General features: G+C 51.5%; 2 protein-coding genes and 1 non-coding gene across 10 annotated transcripts; all 3 read left to right on the top strand.

Annotated features, from left to right (window-relative positions):
• The first annotated feature begins 1,558 nt into the window (after positions 1 to 1,558).
• Positions 1,559 to 15,432, top strand: Ankrd13d (ankyrin repeat domain 13 family, member D). Of its 5 annotated transcripts, none has more exons than XR_003952812.1 (15): positions 1,559 to 2,731; positions 3,308 to 3,443; positions 3,570 to 3,694; positions 4,404 to 4,449; positions 4,532 to 4,675; positions 4,886 to 5,075; positions 12,010 to 12,076; positions 12,510 to 12,601; positions 12,751 to 12,812; positions 12,912 to 13,042; positions 14,013 to 14,170; positions 14,277 to 14,393; positions 14,483 to 14,646; positions 14,727 to 14,818; positions 15,063 to 15,432. XR_003952812.1 is itself a non-coding variant. In XM_030251067.1 (15 exons), the coding sequence occupies exons 2-15, from the start codon at positions 3,405 to 3,407 to the stop codon at positions 15,274 to 15,276; spliced, it is 1,623 nt and encodes a 540-aa protein (XP_030106927.1). In that variant the 5' UTR covers positions 2,372 to 2,731; positions 3,308 to 3,404; the 3' UTR covers positions 15,277 to 15,432. The 5 variants fall into 5 exon arrangements, 4 of the variants coding, with proteins under 4 accessions (XP_030106927.1, XP_030106928.1, XP_030106929.1 ...); XM_030251067.1 differs by having other exon boundaries at positions 2,372 to 2,731; positions 3,578 to 3,694; positions 12,510 to 12,591; NM_026720.2 differs by having other exon boundaries at positions 2,475 to 2,731; positions 12,510 to 12,591.
• A 946-nt stretch (positions 15,433 to 16,378) lies between these two features.
• On the top strand, positions 16,379 to 23,944 carry Ssh3 (slingshot protein phosphatase 3). 4 transcript variants are annotated; one of them, NM_001356620.1, is made up of 14 exons: positions 16,379 to 16,597; positions 17,030 to 17,067; positions 17,634 to 17,865; positions 18,975 to 19,090; positions 19,166 to 19,237; positions 19,440 to 19,505; positions 19,614 to 19,802; positions 19,909 to 20,002; positions 20,192 to 20,320; positions 20,463 to 20,509; positions 21,152 to 21,298; positions 21,504 to 21,704; positions 21,795 to 22,065; positions 22,980 to 23,944. In NM_001356620.1, exons 1-14 carry the CDS (start codon positions 16,532 to 16,534, stop codon positions 23,256 to 23,258), a joined length of 1,947 nt encoding a protein of 648 aa, NP_001343549.1. In that variant the 5' UTR covers positions 16,379 to 16,531; the 3' UTR covers positions 23,259 to 23,944. The 4 variants fall into 4 exon arrangements, with proteins under 4 accessions (NP_001343549.1, NP_932781.1, XP_030106803.1 ...); NM_198113.3 differs by having other exon boundaries at positions 17,027 to 17,067; XM_030250943.1 differs by having other exon boundaries at positions 16,417 to 16,597; positions 19,897 to 20,002; positions 22,980 to 23,940.
• On the top strand, positions 21,734 to 21,794 carry Mir6985 (microRNA 6985). The gene has a single exon (NR_105951.1). It is a non-coding gene; the product is annotated as a microRNA 6985 (primary transcript).
• Positions 23,945 to 25,029: the final 1,085 nt, after the last annotated feature.

The raw sequence follows: 25,029 nt of genomic DNA, 5'->3' as shown, positions 1-25,029 counted from the left end.
TCCTCTTCCTGTGCCCCTGCTCCAGGCCTGGCCAGAGACAGCCTGTGAGCACCACTGCCCTTCCTGTTCAGTGCACAGAGGAGGAGAGAATTCTGGGGCAGATGCTGTGAGGTCTTGGATGAAATGGCATTTGAGCTGTACCTCCAGCATTAGTGTAGTCATTCGTAGAGATGCTTCTAAGATCAGGAATGGTCAAGCACTTAAGACAGCAAACTGCAATGGAAGGAACCAGGCCTTGGGGCCCTGAAAGGCCAGCCTTAACTTAGCACAGTCCCAGATCACTCAGTGACTGCATCCTGGAGCGTTGAACAGACCGGGGGCTGAACTTGCTTGGCTCTGGGTGGTTAGCAGATGTTAGCCTCAGACTCACTGTGTAGCTAAGGATGGCCTTGAACTCCTCGCCCTTCTGCCCCCACTTCCCAAGTGCTGGAATTACAGGGGTTTGCTACCATGTCTAGCTAGGTCTCAAGTTTTAGGGCAGGCTGCAGTCATTAGAACTGGCTCTAAAACAAATAGCTGGTCACTGCAAGAAGTGGGGAGATAGGACCATTGCTTCTGTCCAGGAAAGATGTTCTTGTAATTGGTGATTGTGAAGGAAGAGGTGAAAGACGCCAGAGAGGAAAAAATGGAACAGTGTAGTAAGCCAGGCCACACTGAGGGAGCGTGTGAGGGAGGCCATGTTGTTGGTCAAGAGGTAAGGTGGAGCTGAACATGGCAGAGCACACATTTAATCCCAGCACTTTTGTGAGTTTGGGTCTAGTCTGGTCCTCAGAGAGAGAGTTCCTGGACAGTCTGGGCTAGTTAGTGAGACCCTGTCTCAAAAGACAAAACAACAAAAAAGAGGTGATGATAGCTCAGAGCACAGCTGGCCTGGAAGGAAGAGAGAAAGGCGTTTGGACTTGGCTTCTGACACCCTAATATGGCAGCATGGAATACCTAAGACCAGAGGTGTCCTGGAAGTGATATCAGATGGGAGTGGACAAGCTGTCAGCTAGGAGAGGGAGGTCCATGTGGAAAGAAGGGTCGATGTCAGAGCAGTAAAGACTGGCGGAGAGATGCTCAAGACTGCAGCAAGTCCTAGGCCGTCCAGGGCCAGGGTGACGATGCTGAGGAGGAAGTCTCTGACAGAAGCAGAGACCAGCAGGACCTAACTGCAGAGCTCTGGACCTTTAGAAGCTCAGGGCCTTGAGTTCCTCCCAAAGTCCAGACATCGTAGATGACCTGACCACAGCACACACGGTGGGTAGCCTAGATCCCGGACTGCTATAAACCACCCGATCGCAGGGAGAAAGGTGGCAATCAGGCTGAAGAGATGAGGACATCCTTGGGCAGGAAGGGAACCTCAGTTAGATGGCCTTTCTCCATCACACTAAGTTTAACAGATAGGGAGGTGGAGCCATCCGATGAAGGTGTTTGCTGCCAAACCTGACAACCTGAGTTAAAGGATGGGAGAGAACCAACTCTCAAAAGTTGGTTTTTCACCTCCACACTCATGAGCACCCCCACACAAAAATGAATGTAAGATTTAAAAATAGAGAAACAGACCAGAGTCAGTTTTGGAAAGTCTGGTTTACCCCCTCGCCACCCAGCAAGACCAGGATCAGAGAACCCATGGTAGGACTGAAGATAACCAAGGGTCCCAACTAAGCTGGCTGGCTGCTTGAACCCTAGATCCTGTGTGAGTGGAAGTGCCAGCCTTGTTTCGAAATTCTCCTTCCTTCCCTGTTGGCAGTAAAATGCAGCCTCTGCAAAATGGACTCCTGTGGTGGTAGCGTGCACCCTGGCCGATCACCCAGCCAGGAAGCTGAGCTTATGTCCCCCAACCCCAACAATATTCCTGTTCCTGATTCCTTGCTGTCTTCCAGGCATCAAGGCCAGACAGATCCTCGGGAAAGAAAGCTTTGACTGGTCAGCATTAGGGGTTGCTGCGGGGTGCCCATCTCCAGAAGCTAAGCGCCTGTGCTGGCAGGGATGAGGTCAAGATTTCCCATCCCACCCGCCTATAAAAGACAAGTCGGTGCTGATGGAACTCAGGAGTGGGCTAGACAGAAGGACACATTGTCAGCGGGGGTGGGGGGGGGTGGGGGCGGGGGGGGCTGCAAGAACAACAGACCCTGGCCCAATCCCAGTGCCACCGAGCCTACCCCACTCCCCTTCCGTTCCCTCCTCCCTCACCTTTCTGACCACTAAGAGATTTGCCCAGGGCCTGGGGCGCCCCCTGCGGGCACGGGTGGAGCTGCAGCTATGCCCCGCCCTCCGGAACAACCCCACCGACCATGGCGCTTCAAAATGAAGTTCCGGCTGTTCCTGGGGCGCATGTGGTTGCCCTGGAGACTGGACAGCACCCCACACACACTCCGCCCGCCCCCAGCGCGCAGGCCTGCAGTGGTTGCCGTAGCTACGGGAGGCGAGGGTGTGCGAAGCCCGACGCCACGCCCTAACTCCATGTAGCCCCGCCCCCAGATCCCCGCCCCGCCCTCCCTGCCGCCTTCGCTCTTGCTGCGGCGGCTTCTAGCAGGGGTCCGCGGGGCTGCAGCGGGTGCGGCTGAGGTGCGGCTCAGAGCGGAGGAGCAGGGGACGTGCCAGGCGCAGGCCAAGAAGGGCTGGGCCTTTCGCTCGGGATGCGGTGCTGAAGCCCAGCATGGCCGGCCTGGGCCCCACCTTCCCGCTGCACCGGCTAGTCTGGGCGAACCGGCACCGCGAACTGGAGGCCGCACTGCACAGCCGCAAGGTGAGGCCCTGAAGGGGATCCGATTCGGTTGGTTTCCTCCCCAAGCCCCGGTGCCAAAGTACGGAATCTACTCCGCAGCTCACCGCCCCTGCTGTGCTCCGCAGCTGCATCCTGACTCCTTAGGTCCAGCTCTTTCCAAATCCCTGGTCACCTGCCCTCGAGCTTGAGCATTTGTTTAGCGCATCTCCCTTGGTTGGGCCTTGCTCTGCTATCTGCCCCCTTCGTATTGCGTTAAGCTCAGGATTCACCCTCATCACCTCTGAGCTAGAATGAGGACAAGAACCGTGTTCTAGCCCTCAAGCTGGTCTAAACTCTCAGCATCCCTAGCCTGAATCTGTCTTGCTAGACTCCACCACCAGGCCCTCAACTCTGGATAGCAGAGGGCAGAAGAAATGAGCAGTTCCTTCCCACTGGCCCTTACTGTCCCCTTTACCCCGACACTTTCCAGTCCACATAGGCCACACTCTTATCTTCTCACTGACCTGGTTACCCATAGTAACTCCAGCCCTTTTCAATCCAGTGACCTCCTTGCTTTGGCCCTCTCTTGCCTTGTATTGAGTGACCCATCTCCCTTAGCACGACATTGAGCAGGAGGACCCCCAAGGGCGAACCCCCCTGGAGCTTGCTGTGACCTTGGGGAACTTGGAGTCTGTGAGAGTCCTCCTCCGACATAATGCCAACGTGGGCAAAGAGAGCCACCAGGGCTGGGCAGGTACTGTGCAGGGCAGAGGGTCCTCCCTTGAGACTAGCTTCCAGGTTGGTGAATGGGGGGCAGGGGGAGTAAGTAACCGTGCCTGGGGGCGCTAAGAGGGCTACCCCAGCAGTTGCTCATCTCCAGTCCTGCAGGAGGCAGTCAGCACTGGAGACCCTGAGATGGTACAGTTGGTACTCCAGTATCGGGACTTCCAGAGGGCCACACAGAGGTTGGCTGGCATTCCAGAACTGCTCAACAAACTCCGTCAGGTATTACCATAGAGTAAAGAAGTGGGGTATAACAGGCGCTCCGTCTTCCTGTGATAAGCCTGGCCTTGGAGGAGTATCTAGGTTGTGCGAGACGCTTTCCCACCATCTGTGTCTCAACCTCTGCCAAGGGTCATGTAAGAAATATGGGATCCCAGGCCCATGCAGATGAGACTGGGTCTTTTGCAAGGAAGACATTCACCAGCACTAAGGGTCCCTGATACCAGGAATCTCTTGGATAGAATGGTAGGCCTTGGGTCACCTAGAGAATGTAAATTTCCAGAAAGGTGACTGGGTAGAGATGGCCTGGACCCTGGAGTGCCTAGTCCTGTGCATCCGAAGCACACAAAGGACAGAGGCACAGTTGTGCTCCTCACATGTGGGAAGGTCTGGAAGGATCATTGTGTTCTCTTTACAGATAAAGGACTCAGACACAGAAAAGACAGAGGACCTCGTAGGGCCCCACAGTGGGCTATGGCCCATGTCAAAACTAGCTCTAGGCCCCCAATGCTTATAACTTTTATATGTGTAGATCATTTTAGGGCCTACTTGGGCTCTCTCCTTGGCATGGTTTGTTTGGAGTGGGAGTATAGCTGGGCCACAGCAGTGCATCAGAATTTGTGGGCTCCCAAAGAGTAGTTGTGAGGCCCAAGGCCTACTTGGCTGTGGCACCAGGCCATGGCTCCTAACAGGCAGCTCTGGTTTTTCTTAGGCCCCTGATTTCTACGTGGAAATGAAATGGGAGTTCACTAGCTGGGGTGAGTGGGGCTCAGTTGACCGCAGAGACTTGGAGTGGGCCATTTGGGGGGAGATTCCCAATGACTCTGAGACTTCTTTCAGTACCTCTTGTGTCCAAGATGTGCCCGAGCGATGTGTACCGTGTGTGGAAGCGGGGTGAGAGTCTGCGGGTGGACACTAGTCTCTTGGGCTTTGAGCACATGACCTGGCAGCGTGGCCGAAGGAGCTTCATCTTCAGGGGTCAGGGTGAGCTGTCTGTCACCTCAGATTCCCTGGTGGCTTTTAAGCATGTGTCCTTCTCTCTCTGTGCTCTCTGAACGTGGAGACCGAAGCTGAGGGTGGAGGGGATCCAGGGCCTGGGGGTTTATCTACTTAGCAACAGTTGGCTGAGGAGAGCTCACTGGTAGGACCTGGCACTAATATGGCCTCCTCCTGTGACACCCCTGCGGCTGACAGAGGCGGGAGCCTTGGTGATGGAAGTGGATCATGACCGGCAGGTGGTGCACACAGAGACCCTAGCTCCAGCTCTGCATGAACCAGAAGCGCTGCTGGCTGCCATGCGGCCTAGTGAGGAGCACGTGGCCAGTCGGCTCACCTCTCCTATTGTCTCCACCCACCTGGACACTCGCAATGTAGCCTTTGAGAGGTCAGTTGGGGCCTGGTACTATGGGTGGGGAAGGAGGAGAGATAAGAAGACACTTTTTTTTTTTTTTAAAGTTACGGACAGTCTCACTGTGTAGCCCAGGCTGGTCTTGAACCAGAGACCCTCCTGCTTCAAATCCTGAGTACCTTTATAAGTATGTGTCATCGTGCTCAGTGTAAACCACCATTGATAAAAGCACTGCCCACAGGGTCCCTGACACCCATGGGAGGCTGACCCTGCATCACTAGAGGCTGATTAGGTTGAGGAGCAGGGGTTCTATGGCTCCTATTAACATATGTGCCATCCCAACATTTTTTTTTTCGAGACAGGGTTTCTCTGTGTAGCCCTGGCTGTCCTGGAACTCACTCTGTAGACCAGGCTGGCCTTGAACTCAGAAATCTGCCTGCCTCTGCCTCCCAAGTGCTGGGACTAAAGGCGTGCGCCACCGCACCCGGCTAAATTTTTTATTTACTTATTGTACTTATTCACTTTACATCCTGCTCACTGCCCCCTCCCAATCATCCCCTCCCACAACCCTTACCCCCCTCATCCCACAACAACTTTTTAAAAATTTATTGTTTCAAGAAGTAACCATTTAGCTGCAGTCTCCCTTCAGCCAGGCCTACATATCCAATGATCTCCCTATTTGGAATTTGCAAATCTGTTGCTGTTTGGGTATTGATTTCACTTTAGGATGTTCTCAAGGTTCATCCGAACTGTCACTGTAGCTGGTAACTCCTCATTTGTTTTTATAGCTGAGTGCATTGTGTGGACATACCATAATTATATGAGGGGTGTGCCTGCCTGGATCTATGTGTACTATGTGCCTGCAGTGCCCAAGGGGACCAGAAGAGGGCATCAGAGTCCTTGGAACTGGAGAAATAGATGCTTGTAAGCAACCATGTAGGTCCAGGGAATTGACACCAGTCCCTTGCAAAAGCAGAGGTAGATGCTCTTGCCTTCTGAGCCATCTCTCCAGTCCTCACAGTTATTCTATATTTATTTATATAATTCCATCTTTTAGGTTATTTCTGCTGTTTGCCTATTAGGAATAATCATACTATGTACTTTTATATAATTTTGTGTGAGCATGTGCCTTCATTTCTCCTGGATGCATCCCTAGCCTTTGAATGGAACTGCTGGATCATGTAATAACTCAGTATTTTTTGTTTGGTGAAATGCCTTACCAACGGGCAAGGATCATCTTACCTACTCCCAGCAATGTATGATGGTTCCAGTTCCTCTACACTCTCACCAGTGCTCCAGTGTGGTCATTCTCTGATTTCTGTATTCCAGCTAGGCTTGGTGATAGGATGTGACACCTCATTGTGGTTTTGATTGGCATCTCTCTAATGACTAATGATGTTGACCATTTTTTTGTTTTGTTTTGTTTTCTGAGACAGGGTTTCTCTGTGTAGCCCTGGCTGTCCTGGAACTCACTCTGTAGACCAGCTGGCCTTGAACTCAGAAATTCGCCCGCCTCTGCCTCCCGAGTGCTGGGGTTAAAGGCGTGAGCCACCACGCCTGGCAGGATCTTTTTTTTTTTTTTTTTTTTGGTTTTTCGAGACAGGGTTTCTCTGTGTAGCCCTGGCTGTCCTGGAACTCACTCTGTAGACCAGGCTGTCCTGGAACTCAGAAATCCGCCTGCCTCTGCCTCCCGAGTGCTGGGGTTAAAGGCGGATCTTATTCTTAATACCAAGCTGACCTCAAACTTGGAACCATCCTTAGTCTGTCTCCTGAGTGCTGGGCTTACAGGCATGACTGCCATACATAGCAGTTTATATTCTCTAAGAAATTGATCATGTGATGTGCAATTACTGTTGGCATTTCTGTAAGTCATCTTTTAGTGTTTTTTTCTTTGTTTTGTTGTTGTTTGTTTAAGAGACAGGTTTTTACTTGGCTAGCCTGGAGCTTACTATGTAGATAAGATTGGTCTAGAACTCACAGAGATCCACTTGCCTCTGCCTCCCTCCTAAATGCTGGGATTAAAGGTGTGAGCCACCTCACCACGCCTGGCTTCCTTCAGTGTCTTAATGACTGTTTTGTAATAATTTTTGTAATTTTTTAAAAAATTTATCAGTGTGTGTATGTATGTGTGGAGAGAGAGAGAGAGAGAGAGAGAGAGAGAGAGAGAGAGAGAGAGAGAGAGAGAGAGAGAGATGGAAAGAGATGCACACAGACATTCCATGTTACATATATGGAATCTGGAGGGCAACCTTTGGGATTTGGTTCTCTTTCTCTTTTTTAAGATTTATTTATTTTATGTATATGAGTACTGTAGCTGTCCTCAGACACACCAGAAGAGGGCATTGGATTCCATTACAGATGGTTGTGAGCCACCATGTGGGGTTGCTGAGATTTGAACTCAGGAAGAGCAGTCAGTGCTCTTAATCATTGAGCCATCTCTTCAGCCCTTGGTTCTCTTCTTGAGCCATTTTCTCAGCTCTTTTTTCCCCCTCCTTCCTCTGTGTAGTCCTGGATATCCTCAAACTTATTCTATAGACCAGGCTGGCCCCCAGCTCAGAGCTCTGCCTGTGCTTGCCTCCTGAGTGCTGGGATCAAAGGCATCCACCACCACCATCTAGCTAGTCCATGAACTTTTAGAAATTAGATTTATACGCTTTATTTTATGTAAGAACATTTTGTTTGCGTGTTATGTTGCACACACCAATGTATGTTCCTAGTATCCTTGAAGGTCAGAAGAGGGTGTTGGGTCCCCTGGAACTAGAATCAAGTATGGTTGTAAACCACCATGTGGGTACTCGGAATGGAACCTTGTCCTCTAAAAGAGAAACGTATGCTCATAATCACGTAGCCATCTCTCCAACCTATTTATTTGTTTGTTTGTTTTTGTTTGTTTTTGGAGACAGGGTTTCTCTGTGTAGCCCTGGCTGTCCTGGAACTCACTCTGTAGACCAGGCTAACCCTGAACTCGGAAATCCACCTGCCTCTGCCTCCTAAGTGCTGGGATTAAAGGCATGTGATACCACTGCCCAACCCAACCTCTCATTTGTTTTCCAACCTCTCATTTTTAAAATATGGATTTCTTCATTGTGAATATAAAAATATAATTCTATTGGTCACATATACTGAAACATTGCTGTACTCATTATTTCAACTGGATACTTAGTAAACTCCTTTATACTTAAAGACTGTTTTGGAAAGAGTGCTTGCTTCCATGTGTGTGTGCACCATGTGTGTGTGCACCATGTGTATGTGTAACCATGTGCGTGCACCATGTGTGTGCTTCCATGTGTGTGTGCTTCCATGTGTGTGTGCACCATGTGTGTGTGCACCATGTGTGTGCTTCCATGTGTGTGTGCACCATGTGTGTGTGCACCATGTGTGTGCTTCCATGTGTGTGTGCACCATGTGTGTGTGTGTACCATGTGTGTGCTTCCATGTGTGTGTGCTTCCATGTGTGTGTGCACCATGTATGTGCTTCCATGTGTGTGTGCACCATGTGTGTGTGCTTTCATGTGTGTGTGCACCATATGTGTGTGCTTCCATGTGTGTGTGCACCATGTGTGTGTGCTTCCATGTGTATGTGCACCATGTGTGTGTGCTTGCATGTGTATGTGCACCGTGTGTGTGTGTGCTTCCATGTGTATGTGCACCATGTGTGTGCACTGCCTGAGGGGGCCGGGAGGAGGTTGTCAGAGTCCTTGGAGATGGAGTGGCAGGCATGTGTAGCTGCCTTATATGGGTACCAGAGTCCAAATTCTCACACTGTAGTAGAGCAGAAGTACTCTTATGAAGGAGCCGTCTCTCCAGCCTCAATAGCTTTACTATATAAAAGCATATGGACAAATAGAGTTTTTCTTGTTTCTTTTCAATATAGATGTCTTTCTTTTGCTTCCCTAAGGTTTCCAGCTAGGACTTCCAGTACAGTGTTAATTAGAAGTAGCAAGCACCTTGACTGTCAGCCTAAAGAACAAATATTCAGTCTCATCATTACCTAATACTAATTATGAGGTTCTGGGATACTCTCTATCAAATGAAGAAGTTTCCTTTTGAAATGAAAGTGTTACATTTGTTCAGTGCCTCATTGATAGGACTTTTTAAAGTTTTCTTTTGGAGAGTAGGGGTTATAGTTCAGTAATAACTGTATGCTTGGCTTATACAAGCCCCTGGGTTTGAACCCCAGTACCACCTTGTCTTAGTCAAGAGGTACCATGATCACTGCAGCTCCTATAAAAAAATGGGGTGGGCTTAGAGTTTTAGAAGTTTAGTCCGTTATCATTGTGGCGGGGAGCTTGGCTCCTGGCATGGCATTAGAACAGTAGCTGAGAGCTACATCCTGATCTGCAAGCAGGGTGAGAGACTGGTCCTGGCATGGACTCATGAAGCCTTAAAGCCCACCCCAGTGACACACTTCCTCAAACCAGGCCATACTCCCTAATCCTTCTAATCCGTCTCAATAGTGCCCCTCCCTGATGACTAAGTATTCATACAGATGAGCCTATGGGAACCATCTTATTCAAACCACCACAGACCTAAAGATTTCTGCCCCTATAATTTGTTACATACATCGATTCTCTTGATATTGAGCCAACCTTGCATTCCTGGGATAATGTCACTTGATTGTGGTATAGAACTCGTTCCATCTGTTGTAAGGACTTACTGGCTAATAATTTGCTGAGGATTTTGTCTATATATTTTTAAGAGATATTGGTCTATAGCTAGCCTGCTTGCTTCCCTTATTTCTTATTTCTTATCTCTCTTTCTGTGCTGGTGTCCATGCACACCAGGCAAGCACTATATCCAGGCTGACCTATATCCAGAATGCTGACCTATATCCAGAATTCACAGTTTCCTCTTCATGTCTTTGTTCTTGATATGCAGCAAAATTTGATAGCATGAGTTGAAAAAAATTTGTTGTTCTCTTTCTAACTTATTTATGTATTTATTATTTAAATGTAGGACTATTCTGTCTCCATGTACACCTACATGCCAGAAGAGGAAATCAGATCCCTTTACAGGTGGTTGTGAGCTGCCATGTGGTTGCTGGGAATTGAACTCAGATTCTCTGGAACTGCAGAACACTGTGTTTTTAACCATAGACAAATCCCACCAACCTTTTGTTTTTTGTTTGTTTGTTTTTCAAGACAAGATTTCTCATTTTTCTGTGTAGCCCTGGCTGTGCTGAAACTAAATCTGTAGTCCAGGCTGGCCTTGAACTCACAGATACGCCTGCCTCTGCCTAACCAGAGCTGAAATTAAAGGTATACACCACCACCCACCACTCCACTAAGTTGAAAACTATTTCCTTTTTTTTTCTGTGTTTTATTTCTTTTTTTAAATATTTTTATTACATATTTTCCTCAATTACATTTCCAGTGCTATCCCAAAAGTTCCCCATACCCTCCCCCCCACTTCCCTACCCACCCATTCCCATTTTTTGGCCCTGGAGTTCCCCTGTACTGGGGCATATAAAGTTTGTGTGTCCAATGGGCCTCTCTTTCCAGTGATGGCCGACTAGGCCATCTTTTGATACATATGCAGCTAGAGTCAAGAGCTCCGGGGTACTGGTTAGTTCATAATGTTGTTCCACCTACAGGGTTGCAGATATCTTTAGCTCCTTGGATATTTTCTTTAGCTCCTCCATTGGGTGCCCTGTGATCCATCCAATAGCTGACTGTGAGCATCCACTTCTGTGTTTGCTAGGCCCCGGCCTAGTCTCACAAGAGACAGCAATATCAGGGTCCTTTCAGCAAACGCTTGCTAGTGTATGCAAGAAAACTATTTCCTAATCATTCATTTTGTAGAAGAGTTGGTAAAATCACCTGATACAAATCTTTAAATGGTTAGGAGAATTTTATAGCAAAGCCATTCAGTCCTCTACTTTTCTCTTGGGGTAGATGGTAAGAAGAAAAAGGACCACGCCCTCACTGGTTATAAACAGTTATATACCTGACTTAGAGTTAGTTCTTCTTAAGTTTAGTTTCAGTAGTCTGGGCCTCACAAGAAACTTGTTCATTTCATCTAAATTACTATTATTATTTTATTGTATTTTTTTGTGTATGTGTGTACCCTCGGGAGCCAGAGGCAGGTGGATCTCTGTGAGTTCAAGACCAGCCTGGTCTACATAGTGAGTTCCAGGACAGCCAAAGCTACATAGAGAAACCCTGTCTCAAACAACAGTGAGAAACAGACAACAAAATCATCCCAGACATCCTGTCATCTCAATAATAAATGCTTCTGCATTCATGGACAGGTTTTGTTGTTGTTGTTTCCTTGTTTCTTTGTTTTTGGTTTTTCGAGACAGGGTTTCTCTGTATAGCCCTGGCTGTCCTGGAACTCACTTTTTGACCAGGCTGGCCTCGAACTCAGAAATCTGCCTGCCTCTGCCTCCCGAGTGCTGGGATTAAAGGCGTGTGCCACCACTGCCCGGCTCATGGACAGGTTTTAACTGAGCCACACTACCATTATCATGCCTAATAAAATTAAGAATTAAGAGGCAGGTATGCTGTCACCCGCCTTTAATCTCAAAACTAGAGAGGCAGAGGCAGGACAGTCCCTGAGTCTGTGTACAAAGAAACCCTGTTTCCAAAAAAAAAAAAAAAAAAAAAGATTTTCTTGGGACTGGAGAGATGGCTCAGCGGTTAAGAGCACTGACTGCTCTTCCAGAGGTCCTGAGTTCAACTCCCAGCAACCACATGGTGGCTCCCAACCATCCGTAATGAAATCTGATGTCCTCTTCTGGGGTGTCTGAAGACAGCTACAGTGTACTTACATATAATAAATATTTATTTAAAAAAATATTTTCTCTTGCTCCTCTGGTCCTTGGCCCTTGTGCAAATGTTCTAAATGTCCAGTCCTTTTAGTCCAGACCCCTCTCTGTGTCACTGTGGGAAGGGACACTGGGTAGTCAAGCCAGCTTTTGTTGTGTGTTGGAGAGTACTGGTCTTCACTACTTCTGTCTGGTCTGTTTCAGGAACAAATGTGGTATCTGGGGATGGCGGTCTGAGAAGATGGAGTCTGTTAGTGGCTACGAGGCAAAGGCAGGCGGGGCTGCTGGGCTGGGGGACTGGGGATAGGCCAGCGGCTGAGCCTCTTCACACCTTTCGACTGTGGAGGGAGAGATGGAACAGTTTTCACCCCAGAAGTCTTACCAACCAAAGGGAATTTCTATGGCCCAGAGTCCAGGCCCCCACTGACCCCTCCCTAGGCTCTGAGATGAAATAATGAGTGTTTTTGGTTTGGTTTGGTTTGGTTTGATTTGGTTTGGTTTGGTTTTCTTGGCTCTCTAACTGCATGTCCCTGTTAGTAACTCCTGGGGGTCAGACCCTGCCACCTGCTCTACTGTGGGAACAGTTTGTACGTCTCTGGGAACAGGAAACTTTGAATCCTGGGCTGATGAGGTTGATTGTGAGGAATGGGCTCTGAACCCTGAGTTCCCCGTGTCTTCTTCCCACCCCCTGCTCCCATCTCCAGGTGTACAGTGCCACCAATGTGGAGCTGGTGACACGCACAAGAACAGAACACCTCTCTGACCAGGACAAGTTAAGGAACAAAGGTAAACCCAGGTGCGATTGCCTGCTGCCCAGCCATCCTGGGGTCTGTGCCAGGGCTCAGCAACCCCAGGCAGGGTGGGAGACTCCTAGGCCTGCAGTGGCTGAACACAGCTTGGTGAGTAGCCCAAAGTTCCCTCATGGTTCCTGCTACTTCTTCTCAGGGGGGAAGACTCCATTCCAGTCCTTCCTGGGCATGGCCCAGCAGCACTCCTCCCACACTTTGGTGAGCTTGCCTAGGGGAGGGCTGGGACAAGCCTGGGTGGGTGGGGTGCTTTCTCCTTGTGCATACTGAGGGCTAATTCCTGTCCTGGGGTCCACTCAGGCTCCCGTGCAGCAGGCAGCCAGCCCCACCAACCCTACAGCTATCTCTGCTGAGGAATACTTTGACCCCAGCTTCAGCCTGGAATCCAGAAACATTGGCCGCCCCATTGAGATGTCTAGCAAAGTGCAGAGGTGAGGTCTGGGGGGAGATGGGGAGTCCCATCCGAGGACTTGGAGCACTGGCAGAATCCTGTCATCATGGAGTATGTCACAGTGAGGGATCTGCTCACCTAGTAGGCTCCTCTCTTGACTTTGCTCCAGAGTGTGGGAGCCATGTCTCTAACCACAGTCTGAGAAGCTAGCATGCACCTGGGCCCCAAGTCATACTCAGGTGATAGCACCAATATATTTGTTTTTGCTTGTTTGTTTTGGGCTTTATGATACAGGGTCCCACTTTGTAGATCTGGCTTGTTCCGGCTAATCTCCAACTCCAAACAGTCCAAGTAGTGAGTGGGCCTGCAGGATTCCTGACTTGTTCTTCTGTTCTATGAGCATGCACCAGGGACCAGAACACAGCAGCGTAGGAAGGGGCCATAGCTCTGCTGTCCACTGGCTTATATCACAAGGAATAACCCTCCCAGCTGGGAGTCTGGTTTCTTCTCCAGGAAAACAGATGTGCATCCTGATGTGCATGGACACAGTGGATGCAATCACGGTGGCAGTGCTTTGCAGCAGGTCTAACATACCGGTGCAGCGCCTGTGCCTCTACTCACACCCCAGAGCTCCCAACCCCTGGGCTATGCTCCACACTCAAGAACAGCACATTTTTGTATGTGTGTGTGTCCAGCACAGTGCTGAACTAGTTTTGGACAGAGGCAAGGCCCCAAGAGAAGCCCACAGGCTGGCTGTGGCCTTCCTTGTGCAGCTCAAAAGAGTGGCATGAAGCCATCATCAGCACCAGGACAGGACAGGGGCTGCCCAGGCTTTCCAGCCAGTGAGTCCCTGAGGGTAACAGTTAATAGGAGCAGACCAGGGAGAAGGGTATCACAGGCAGGCGACTAGAAAGGGTGAAGCACCGGGGTGTGTGTGGGTGTGTGTGTGTGTGTGTGTGTGTGTGTGTGTGTGTGTGTCCCTGACCCACTTGCTATGGTCGGCTGGATAGGTTCAAGGCAACACTGTGGCTAAGTGAGGAGCACCCACTGTCCTTGGGTGACCAGGTGACACCCATCATTGACCTGATGGCCATCAGCAACGCTCATTTTGCCAAGCTACGGGATTTCATCACTCTGCGTCTCCCACCAGGCTTCCCTGTCAAGATTGGTGAGAGGGCAGGCAAGGGGGTAACCAGGACTTGGGCATGATGCCCTCCTCAGGTTTGGGGTTACTGAGGGGTGCAGGCAGCTCAAGCCTGGCTCTCTCCCCTCAGAGATTCCCCTCTTCCATGTGCTCAATGCCCGCATCACCTTCAGTAACCTTTGCGGCTGTGATGAGCCTGTGAGCTCGGTGTGCGTCCCCAACTCCAGTTCTGCCATTTCTGCTTCAGGTATGACTATAGCTACAGGAGACATTCACAGCTGGTAGCTCTCTGATCAGCCTTAGGGCTGAACATGACCCTTCCGCTGCCCTGCCCAGGAAGCCCTTTTCCATGTGAGGTGGACCCCACTGTATTCGAGGTGCCCGAGGGATACAGTGTGCTGGGTGCTGAGCGCAGCGAGCCCCTTCGGGATGAGGATGACGACCTGCTGCAGTTTGCCATCCAGCAGAGCCTGCTTGAGGCAGGCACAGAGGCAGAGCAGGTGGGATGCAAGTGGAAGGTGGGTCATGGCCTCTACAGCCACAGGCCCAAGGTGACAGTTCTGGGCTCTGGCTGCTGCAGGTGACGGTGTGGGAAGCCCTGACCAACACACGGCCTGGCATTCACCCTCCTCCCCGAGTCACAGTGTTTGAAGAGCAGCTTCAGTTGGAGCAGTGAGTCCCTCAGGAACTGTGTGTGGGTCCCTGGCTGCTGGTGATGGGTGGGAAGCCAGGGAGTTCTGATCCAAGGGCTCCATGCCTTCACATGGCAAAATGCTGCTTACCGTGGGGAGCATGAAGAGCCAAAAGAGGGCCTGCTTGTCTCTGTCCCTGACACCTTGTTCTCAAAATTGCATGGGCTTGGCTCCTCCCCAAGCCTTCTCACTGGTCTGCTCTCCCCTCAACCCTTACCCTGAAGGGCCCTGCAGGAAAGCCTACAGCTGTCCACAGAGTCCAGGGGTCCAGAATCTCCTCAGAAGACACCTCCATCCCCTGCACCCCCAAGCTTTGAGGAGCAGCTTCGCCTGGCCCTGGAGTTGTCTTCAAGGGAACAGGAGGAGTTGGAGCGACGGGGTCAGCAGGAAGAAGACGACTTACAGCGGATCCTGCAGCTGTCACTCACAGAGCACTGAGTTGCCTGGCCTTGGGACGGCTCCCCAGGGCCATGCCTTCTGCCTGGTTTTGTAATTTATTTATTTATAAACTGTCTGCTGCTGAGCTTGGGACCTGGGCACTGAAGATAGGCTAGCAGTGAGACTGAGGTGGAAATAAAGAGACCATCAGCAGTAGGCTTGCTGTCCTGCGTGGTCTGGAACCAAGGGGACACTGGATGGGGTTACTGATGGGTAGTCCTCGCTGGAGCTGGCACTGAGCAGCTTTGGAGCCTCCATTTCTACAGCTAGAAAATAAGACCACTTCTCACGGGGCAGGAGTTCCTGGAGATTCTGAAATTTCCCTGGATGCTACCCCAACCCCAGGTTCTGCCTGCCACCCAGCCTGATGGTCCATACTCCCGCTGGGCTGGGTCTTCCTATTCTACCTACTGGGGGAAGCTCCCACCTCATCCCCAAAACTCAGGCACAGGTTCCCCCTGTTTCAAGTATTTTCTACCAGAATGAACCTTTAAGCAAGTCACTCTCTGGGGAAGGGGCTCAGCCCTGTCCTAGTCACCCCTAGGGTGGACCTGAAATGCGTACAGGTATTGGGGACTATTGCAAAAATTCCAAAAAGGCCTTCTGTTCTCCCAGATCTTCTCAAGAGTAGAGGAATGACAGCCAAGCAGAAAAGAGAGCAAGTTTGGAATGGGGTGGTAGATTTAAGACCCATTGCCTCCCAGGTATGGTGGCGCATGCCTCTAATTCTAGTGCTTGGGAGGCAGAGGCAGGTGGATCTCTGGGTTTTAGGCGACTTGCTCTATATAATGAGTTTCAGGTCTGTCAGCTACATAGTGAGACCCTGTCTCAAAAACAAAACTGTTGCCCTTGCTCCTTCCTTTCCAAGAAACCATAGCATAAACCAAACAGTGGGGGTCCAAGTCTTACTGGGTGCAGCAAGAAGGGTTGAAAGCCTTCTGTGGGCAAAGCGACCAAAGCAGGGAAAGTGAGGTCTGGGCTCACCTGCGCCACGCCCTTGACCACGCCTCTAGCGCGGTCGGGGCGGGGCAAGCTGAACCGAGACCGCAGGGGCGGGGCCGCTGTCGCTCGGTACCAGCTCTACGCGACCAGACTGGTCATGAGTCGGGCCCTTTAAGGGCCGCTCCCGAGGAGGTGCCAGGCCCTGGTGGCTCCAATCTCTTCTTCCTGGTTGTGCGAAGGCAGGGACTGACCGTAAGGCTGAGGGAGGGGTCGTGCCGGGTGTTCGCCCAGGTGTTCCGGGCCTGCCTACCTTATGGCGCTGGTCACAGTGAGTCGCTCGCCGCCGGCAAGTGGCCACTCCACGCCTGTGGGACCCACGGTGAGTTTAGCTTGGTTTTACGCTCTTACAGTTGGCTGCCAAGGTAGGCCTTAGGGAGCAAGTCCTGCCCCTAGCAGACGGCTGGGAGTAGGCGGAGGGGGACCTTGAGTCTCACGTTTTAAGGCACTTGGGAGGCCCTGAGGCTCCCAGGAGCTCGACGTAGGTAGATGCGGAATCCTGAGAACCGCCCGGGTCTGTTGAAGCCCAGATCTGCCCAAATACCTCCCACACTCTGCAACCCCCTATCCTTGCAGCACTGCTGTACCTGGACTTAGGCCGGGTTTCTCTGGGGCCTGTTGGAGGGGAGCGGCTTCAGAGGAAAGAGATTTCTTTTCCACCTAGCGCTCCCTTGTAGGAAGAGGAGAGGCTTTTGGGTGCTTCCTGTCCTGGAAGCTGCTCTCTTACTCTATTCCCGGGCTGCTTTCTCAGCAGGACCGAGTGGTAAGACGCAGAGGCCGGCTCCAGCGCAGGTGAGTTCTGTCTGACAAATGCTTCCTTATAGCCTGTGGCCTAGCTGCTGCCATTGTGGACTCCTGATGTCTTGCTTGGACCAAGGACTCACTTAAGTATTGTCAGATAAACTCATGCTTAGGTGGGAGGCAGATGCTGTGGGTGGAGCTGGCAAACATCACATCTCTGGCTTGTGGAAGAACCAGCATGGTTAACTTAGCCCTGGCCAGTAGATGCTTTCACACATTACCTGGACCTTGGCTCGCCCAGTAATCCCAGGACCAAGGGCAGGATGGGACCTGAAGGAGTATAAGTGCTTAAACAAGTTTATAGCATCTGAGTCCACCCCGAAAAGGAACACATTCCAAAGGTGCAAAACAAGGTGAGGAGGAGCCTGAGAGCCCAAGGCTGGCTCTAGGTGCCTACCGCTATCAGGGTCCTGGTTACAAAAGTGCAAACTGTGCCTCACTCCGGCCCATCTGACTCTGGAGAGCGGGCCAGCAGCCCACTTCCGCCAGCCAGGGGACTCAGCCTCCCTAAAGTTTGAAAACCTATGACCTGAACCATGTCCCCATCGCTCTGCCAGGCAGAGTTTTGCGGTGCTCCGAGGGGCTGTCCTGGGACTTCAGGATGGAGGGGACAGTAATGTTGCATCTGAGGCTGACTCTGAGCCAATGGAGGAACCCTCAGGTGAGGAACAGCCCACCGAGGACCAGACTGACAAAGGGCAAGGACTCCAGAGTCCCTGGAAACAAGTGCAAAAGCGGCACCTGCACCTCATGGTGGAGCTGCTGAGGCCGCAGGATGATATCCGCCTGGTAAGGAACCACCCGGAGCTCATGTCTATCTAAGATCAGTGCTATGAGATCTGGGGCCACAACAACTCTGCCACTTCATCTAGAGACAGCAAGGCAAGGGCATATCTGTCTCTGGAGGGCTGGGAATGGACAAGGGAGGTTTGTCCCCTGTGAGCCAAGAGCTGGGGTTATATGAGGGAGGTCTCTGTTAATCCACAGGAGGCCTCTGTTGATACTAGTGAGTTGCCCAGAGATGGACTCATACTCCCAGGGTTGTGTAGTACGCCTTGGCAGCTAAGTGCCAGTCAGGCGACCAGAGCACCCAAGAAGTCTGGGATCCCCTGGAACCTAAGGGCCAGCTCCAGAAAGTGTGTGGAGGCAGACACTTCTTGTTGGCAGCAAAGAATGAAGAAGATTCGAGCTTTGGAAAAGCTGTTTAGAACAGAAGCCCTAGGGTTTTGTTGTTTGTCTTTTTTCTTACATGTTTTGGTGTTTTGCATGCATGTATGTCTGTGTGAAGGTATCAGAAGCTTTGGAACTGGAATTACAGACTGGTGTGAGCTGTCATGTGGGTGCTGGGAACTGAGTCTGGGTCCTCTGGAAGATTAGCCAATGCTTTTAACCATTGAGTCATCTTTCCAGCCCCAGGAATGTTGTTCTAAGCCATTATAAGATGAAATCTTTCTAGCATGTGTGAGGCCCTACATCTAATTCCTAGCACCACAAAAACAAAGATTAATATCTGTGGTAGGAGGCATTTCTCAAATAAAATATTTGCTAGTAGCAGGGCTAGAGAGGTGGCTCAGGGGTTAAGAGTTCTGACCGTTCTTCCAGAAGACCCTTAGTTCAGTTGTCTCTTGAAGGCCGCAAGAAGGATGGCCGCCTTCTCACTCAGATACTCTCTTGCGGAAACTGCCAGAAGTAGCACAGTTTTGGGGGTCAGACTTCAAAAGACAGTTTGTTGAGTCACAAACTGCAAAAAAGGAGTACCACTATATTCTCCAGTAGCCACTGATCTTCTGTCTAGGAATTGGTGGTACAGGGGCTGTCAAGATGTGAGCTGTGTCCATGTGGAGTGAAGAAACAGATCCTGGAGCTCCTATAATTCAGGGCCTCTTCCATCTTTCTAGGCAGCCCAGCTGGAGGCAGCCCGACCCCCCAGACTTCGCTACCTGCTGGTAGTATCCACGGGAGAAGAACTGAGTGAGGAGGCCATCCTGCTTGGGGTGGACTTCCCTGACAGCAGGTAGGAGCAGGGAGAGAAGGGTTGGGCCAAGGCTGTGAGGTGCTGAGGAACAATGGCTCTCCTGTCCCCTGCCAGTTCCCACAGCTGCACCCTGGGCCTGGTCTTGCCCCTCTGGAGTGATACCCAGGTGTACCTGGACGGCGATGGGTAAGAGGCAGCAACAGGAGGGGAGAGAGAAGAATGGGGAGGCAGGCATTGAACAGTGGGGCGGTGCTGGGACCTACTTTCTTATACGTTATGATCTTGGGCAAGTCACCTAACTCTGGGCCTCAGCATCCCCATATCTGGCAAATGAACAGGTTCTCTGAGAGCCTGGTATTTGGTTCCACCCTCCCTGGGTCTCCTGCAGGGGCTTCAGTGTGACATCTGGTGGTCAAAGCCGAATCTTCAAGCCTGTCTCTATCCAGACCATGTGGTAAGCGCTGCAGAGCCCTAACCTTGGGCCAGGCTCTTAGGTGGCAGCCAGGCCCAGGAGAGGGAACCAAGTAGGACTGAGTGACTTAGCCCCTCTTTCTTGTCCCAGGGCCACACTGCAGGTATTGCACCAGGCATGTGAGGTAGCTCTAGGCAGTGGCCTTGTGCCTGGTGGCAGTGCCCTTGCCTGGGCTACTTACTACCAGGAGAAACTCAACTCTGACCAGGGTTGCCTCAATGAGTGGATGGCCATGTCTGACCTGGAGTCCTTTCGACCACCTAATGCTGAGCCTGGACAGTCAGTACCAGGGCAGGGGTTGGGGGATGGGGAGGAGGAGGAGGAGGAGGTGGTGGTGGTGGTGGTACCTCAGTGAAATGGCCTCTTACTAAAGGATCACTACCAGGGCTTCAGAGCAGGAAAAGATGGAGCAGGCGATCCTGGCTGAATTGTGGCAGGTGTTGGACACCAGTGACCTGGACAGTGTCACTTCTAAAGAGGTGGGCAGGGTGGCTGGGCCCAGAGCCTGAGACTCGCCTTTCCTTGGGGCCTTTCTCACCCTGCTTTCCTCTAGCACTAAGCCAGTCCCAATCCCTGACTTCAGTTCTGTGTAGATGGGTCAGGGTACTGTCCTCAGAGGCTTCACGATGGAGCCTCTTCTCTTGCCTGACCCACTTCCACCCCTGAAGATCCGTCAGGCCCTGGAGCTGCGTCTGGGATGTCCTCTCCAGCAGTACCGTGACTTTATTGACAACCAGATGTTGCTGCTCATGGCCCAGCAAGACCGGGCCTCTCGCATCTTCCCCCACCTCTACTTGGTGAGTGCAGGCTGTAGGAGGTAGGGACCAGATCATCAATGTAGCTGCTATGAAGGGTCCTCTAGCAGAGGCAAGCCATGGAAGCCATGGGAGCCATGGGAGAAATGGGAGCCTGGTGCCTCTATCCACTCCCACTGTACAGGGCTCTGAGTGGAATGCTGCCAACCTGGAGGAACTTCAGAAAAACAGGTAGGGTTTCCAGCCTTGGGACTGCCGCTTCTTCTCTCAGCCTTTCTGTGGGATGGCCTGACCAGTTTCTGGAACCTTAGCTCACCTCCAGCACTGCTGTTTCTGCTTTTAACCCAGTCCTGGGGATGCTGTACTCAGGTGGGCTCCAAGGGCATCTGCCCCACTAAGCACACACTATAGTATAGAAATGAGGTCTCAACTGTGCCAAGATAAGGGATGGTGGTAGCCACTTGCCAAGCCGAAGAGGTTCCTGTCCACTTGGCCATCACCTCTTCAGGCAGAAGGAAATGCCTTCTTCTCATAGGGATGTGGTTGCCCCTTCTGAAAGGTATCTGTCACCCCTCCACCATGGGCTTCTGGGAGACCCAGTGAAGCCTTTATAACCTGCTGCTGAGAGCTCCCTCATCTCAGCTTAGCTTGACATCTAACTGCAATCACAGAGTCATGGGAGAGTTAGTATTGACTCCTCATCAGGGAAACTCATGCCCAACAGAGTAAAACAACATGCTCCCAAGGTTAGTCAGCCGCTGGCTGCTGGCCCAGCTCTCTTCCCCTGACTCTCAGAACCAAGAACCCAACAGAAATGGCCAGGGAGCCTGGTTCCTTTGCCACATCAGTCTGGTTTTGGACCCTCTGGTACAGAGTAAGTCACATCTTGAACATGGCCCGGGAGATTGACAACTTCTTCCCTGAGCGCTTCACCTATTACAATGTACGTGTCTGGGATGAGGAATCGGCACAGCTTCTGCCCCACTGGAAGGAGACACATCGATTCATTGAGGATGCCAGGTTGGGCTACTCCCAGCTTCTGCTGCCCCAGCTTCCAGTGGAGGCTGGTACCCTCCTCCTGCCCATCTTGCCCTGTGTTTCTTTCATTGCCCTCTCTACCCTCACTTCCTTCTCACTGCTGGGTCCTAAGCCCTACTTGCCCCTTCCCAGTCTACAGGCTACTGGGGTTGGAAGGGAATGGACTGACCATATCCCACCTCTATAGAGCACAGGGCACTCGGGTGCTAGTCCACTGTAAGATGGGTGTCAGCCGTTCTGCCGCCACGGTACTAGCCTATGCCATGAAACAGTATGGCTGGGACCTGGAGCAAGCCCTGATCCACGTGCAGGAGCTCCGGCCCATTGTACGCCCCAACCACGGCTTCCTGCGCCAGCTACGGACCTACCAGGGCATTCTGACTGCCAGGTATAAGGGGAGGGGACAAGGGCGGTGTTGTGTATACTGAGGGGTGGCTGCTATGTCACTCAAAGCTGACTCACAGCCACCTCCTCACAGCCGGCAGAGCCACGTCTGGGAGCAGAAAGTGGGTGTGGTCTCCCCAGAGGAGCCCCTGGCGCCTGAAGTTTCTACACCATTGCCACCTCTTCCACCAGAACCAGGGGGCAGTGGGGAGGTGATGGTAATGGGCCTGGAAGGAAGCCAGGAAACCCCAAAAGAAGAACTTGGACTGCGGCCCCGCATCAACCTTCGAGGGGTCATGCGCTCCATCAGTCTCCTGGAGCCCTCAGAGTCAGAGAGTACCCCAGAGGCGGGAGGCCTGCCAGAAGTGAGTCTGGGCTGGGGAGCTCTCCCTGCAGTCGTTGTGCAGAAGAGCATGTGGGTCCAAACAAGGGTCACTAAGGCTGGCAGGCCCCTCACAGTCGGGTACTGCCTCGCTCCCGCCACACTGACCTCCTGACACCTTTTTGCACAAGGCCACTCAAGACCGTCCTGAGTATCTGAGATGGGGACCACCTTCAGGATCCTCCCTTTTACCCCAGGCTAGGTGACAGCAGCCATCCCAGGGTCTAGACACTTGCAGGTTCCAGCCTAACAAAGTGGCTCCTTTCCTAAGGAGCTTGGCTCCTAGCTTGGAGTGAGCACACACTCCCCAGGCCATGAGCTCCGCTGCCAGCTGACGGGTAGAGAAACGTCCTAGAGAGGATGGGCAAGACAACATTCCTGAAGCCCTCTTAAAGCTGAGGAGTCACACAGCAAAGGACAGCACAGAAAGGAGCCCTTGGACTCACACAGTCCACCCTCTGACTAAGTGAAAAGCATGTTGTATGCTGAGAACTGTTAAGACACAAGCTAGGACAGGAAGCTGGCCCTCGACAGGGGAAGCCAGGCCCCGCATGTGACATGAGGTCACATGGCTAGCCCAAAAGGAGTCGATACAAACAGACCATTTTAAACTTATTGTCAAAGGCAAGTGTCCTGTGAGGCACGAGACACTGGCTTCACAGAGCCCTTTGCAGGGCTGGCACCTGGCAGAGTTTCGGCTATGGCTCACCAGATTGAATGTGCAAAGGCAGAGAGGCGAGAAGAGAAGGTGTTAAAGTCAGGTTCACTGGGCCAAAAAGGCTTCTAGGGACTAGAAGGAAGCTCAAGCCGGCCAAGCCATGGAACAGGGGAAGGATGCAGGTTTTCCCCTGGTTGCACCTACCCATTTCCTGTGCCTCTCTTTCCTCCCCTATTCAGGTTTTCTCTTCAGATGAAGAGCCTCTTCATCCATTCTCTCAGCTTTCAAGAGCCAAAGGTGGCCAGCGGGTCCGCAAGGGGCCTTGGCCTGCCCTGAAGTCTCGACAGTCTGTGGTTGCCCTTCATAGTGCTGCCCTGGTGGCCAGCAGGACACGGGCCTTCCAAGAACAGGGGCAAGGGCAAGAGCAGAGCGAGCCTGGTATGTCTTCTACCCCTAGGCTCCGGAAGGTGATGAGGCAGGCCAGTGTAGATGACAGCAGGGAGGAGGACAAGGCCTAAGCCCTCATGCTGTGTCCGCCCCCAGACACTAATCGCGACTGGTCACAGCGCCTCAGATGAGTGGTCTTTAGACCTATGGGCCTGCACACGCCCTGCAGCTCCTTCCCAGCTGCCCTCAGACCTTTGCCACTTCCTGCAGCCTTAGGTCTCAGCCCATATCTACCTGTTAAGGGCTCAATCCTTTTTCTACATAGGGGCTGGGTTAGAGCCGTTTAAGGTGCCTTTAGGGTAATAACACCCTAGTTTCATTGTACACTCACTCACTTAACATTGTGTACAGCCATGGAGTTAAAACCAGAATTTTTTAGGGTGGGTTTTCTAGTTCATGTCTCCCTTGCCCTCGACTTGTGGCCATTCCACCCTGCGTCTTCCACCCTCTCCTACTGCAGTCCTGGAGACAGCTAGGCCAGGGGACTAGTGGCCACAAAGGCAGATAGCACTTTCAGTCCCCAGTCCCACAGGCTCTGAGGGGGCTCACAGGTCACCCACCCACCCACCCAACTGACCCGAATCTCTGCTGCTGCCCTCAGTTCCCCCATGCCCCTCACTGGGTCACAGCACTGAGAGTCTTCTTGTTCTTGAAGATCTCTGGCCAGGCAAGTTTTTCATAGTTGTATAGTATTTGGCTTTGTATTGAGAAATAAAAGACATTTTCATATTAAAAGACATTTTCCATTTGTGACAAAGCCATCTGTCGTTCACTCAGACTCTTGTCTGTTTACACACCGCACTTAGCCTGTACTGCCCCCTCCAGCTTCACCTGTCTCTCTCGCGTCCTGTAACAGACCTGTTTTGTTTGAGTGGCGTGCTATCTCCCCATCTCTAGGGCAAGGCCTGGGTAAATGTTAGCCATCCTGCCCATCAACAGTCCAGGGGAACAACCCTGTGTGGGAGGAGGGGTCTGGTTCTGCTGGGACAGCTGAAGGGAGTCAACTATGAGCAAGTACAAGAGACAAACCTACCCTTAAAGGCTCCCTTTTGGACATTTGATTCTTGAGTATATCTTATAATTTGGGTTCTAAGAATCACCTTCCTGCTACACTGCAAGAAAGCCTGATTTTTTTCAAAGCCAGCCCATAGTCATCAGGGAAGAGGGCTGCTCGGTGATCCCAGCCACCTAGGGGCGGCTTCTGCTCATTTCAGCTTGTAAGAGCACCCAGTGGGTAGGGCATAGGGGCCTTTAATCTCTGCCCTTTGGAGGCAGACCTCTGTGAGTTTGAGGCCAGCCTAAAGACTACGTGGGGAGGTTGAGAACACCCAGGGCTACACAGTAAAGACATTGTCAAAGGAAGAAAGAAAGAAAGAAAGAAAGAAAGAAAGAAAGAAAGAAAGAAAGAAAGAAAGAAAGAAGGAAGGAAGGAGGAAAAGAAAAGAAAAGAAAAGAAAAGAAAAGAAAGGAAAAGAAAAGAAAAGAAAAGAGAAGAGAAAGCAAGAAAAAGTTAGTACTCCATTCACCGTAGCCTAAGGCTGTGCTCTCTGACACTGTGACCCTACACGGATCTGGAGTTAAGTGTGCTCAGTGCCTCCCTTAACGCTGTCCAGACAGAGCTGATACCAGACATGAATATCACAGAACATCCAGTTTCACGGAAGTGTCTTTCCCAAACCCTTGGGGGGAATTCCCAGGCCTTTCCTCACCCTACAGTGGAGAAGAGCTGGGTGTCTCTGGGAGGGGAAATGTGGGCCTCAGCCCTGACTCCATCACTTCCCTGCAACTCAAAAGTCTGCTTTCTTTTTTGTAAGACAAAGCAAAACTGGGAAACCATACACA

This window comes from Mus musculus, chromosome 19 (assembly GCF_000001635.26).
Source record: "Mus musculus strain C57BL/6J chromosome 19, GRCm38.p6 C57BL/6J".
Lineage (NCBI taxonomy): Eukaryota > Metazoa > Chordata > Mammalia > Rodentia > Muridae > Mus > Mus musculus.
This window is presented reverse-complemented; position numbering and strand designations above follow the sequence as displayed.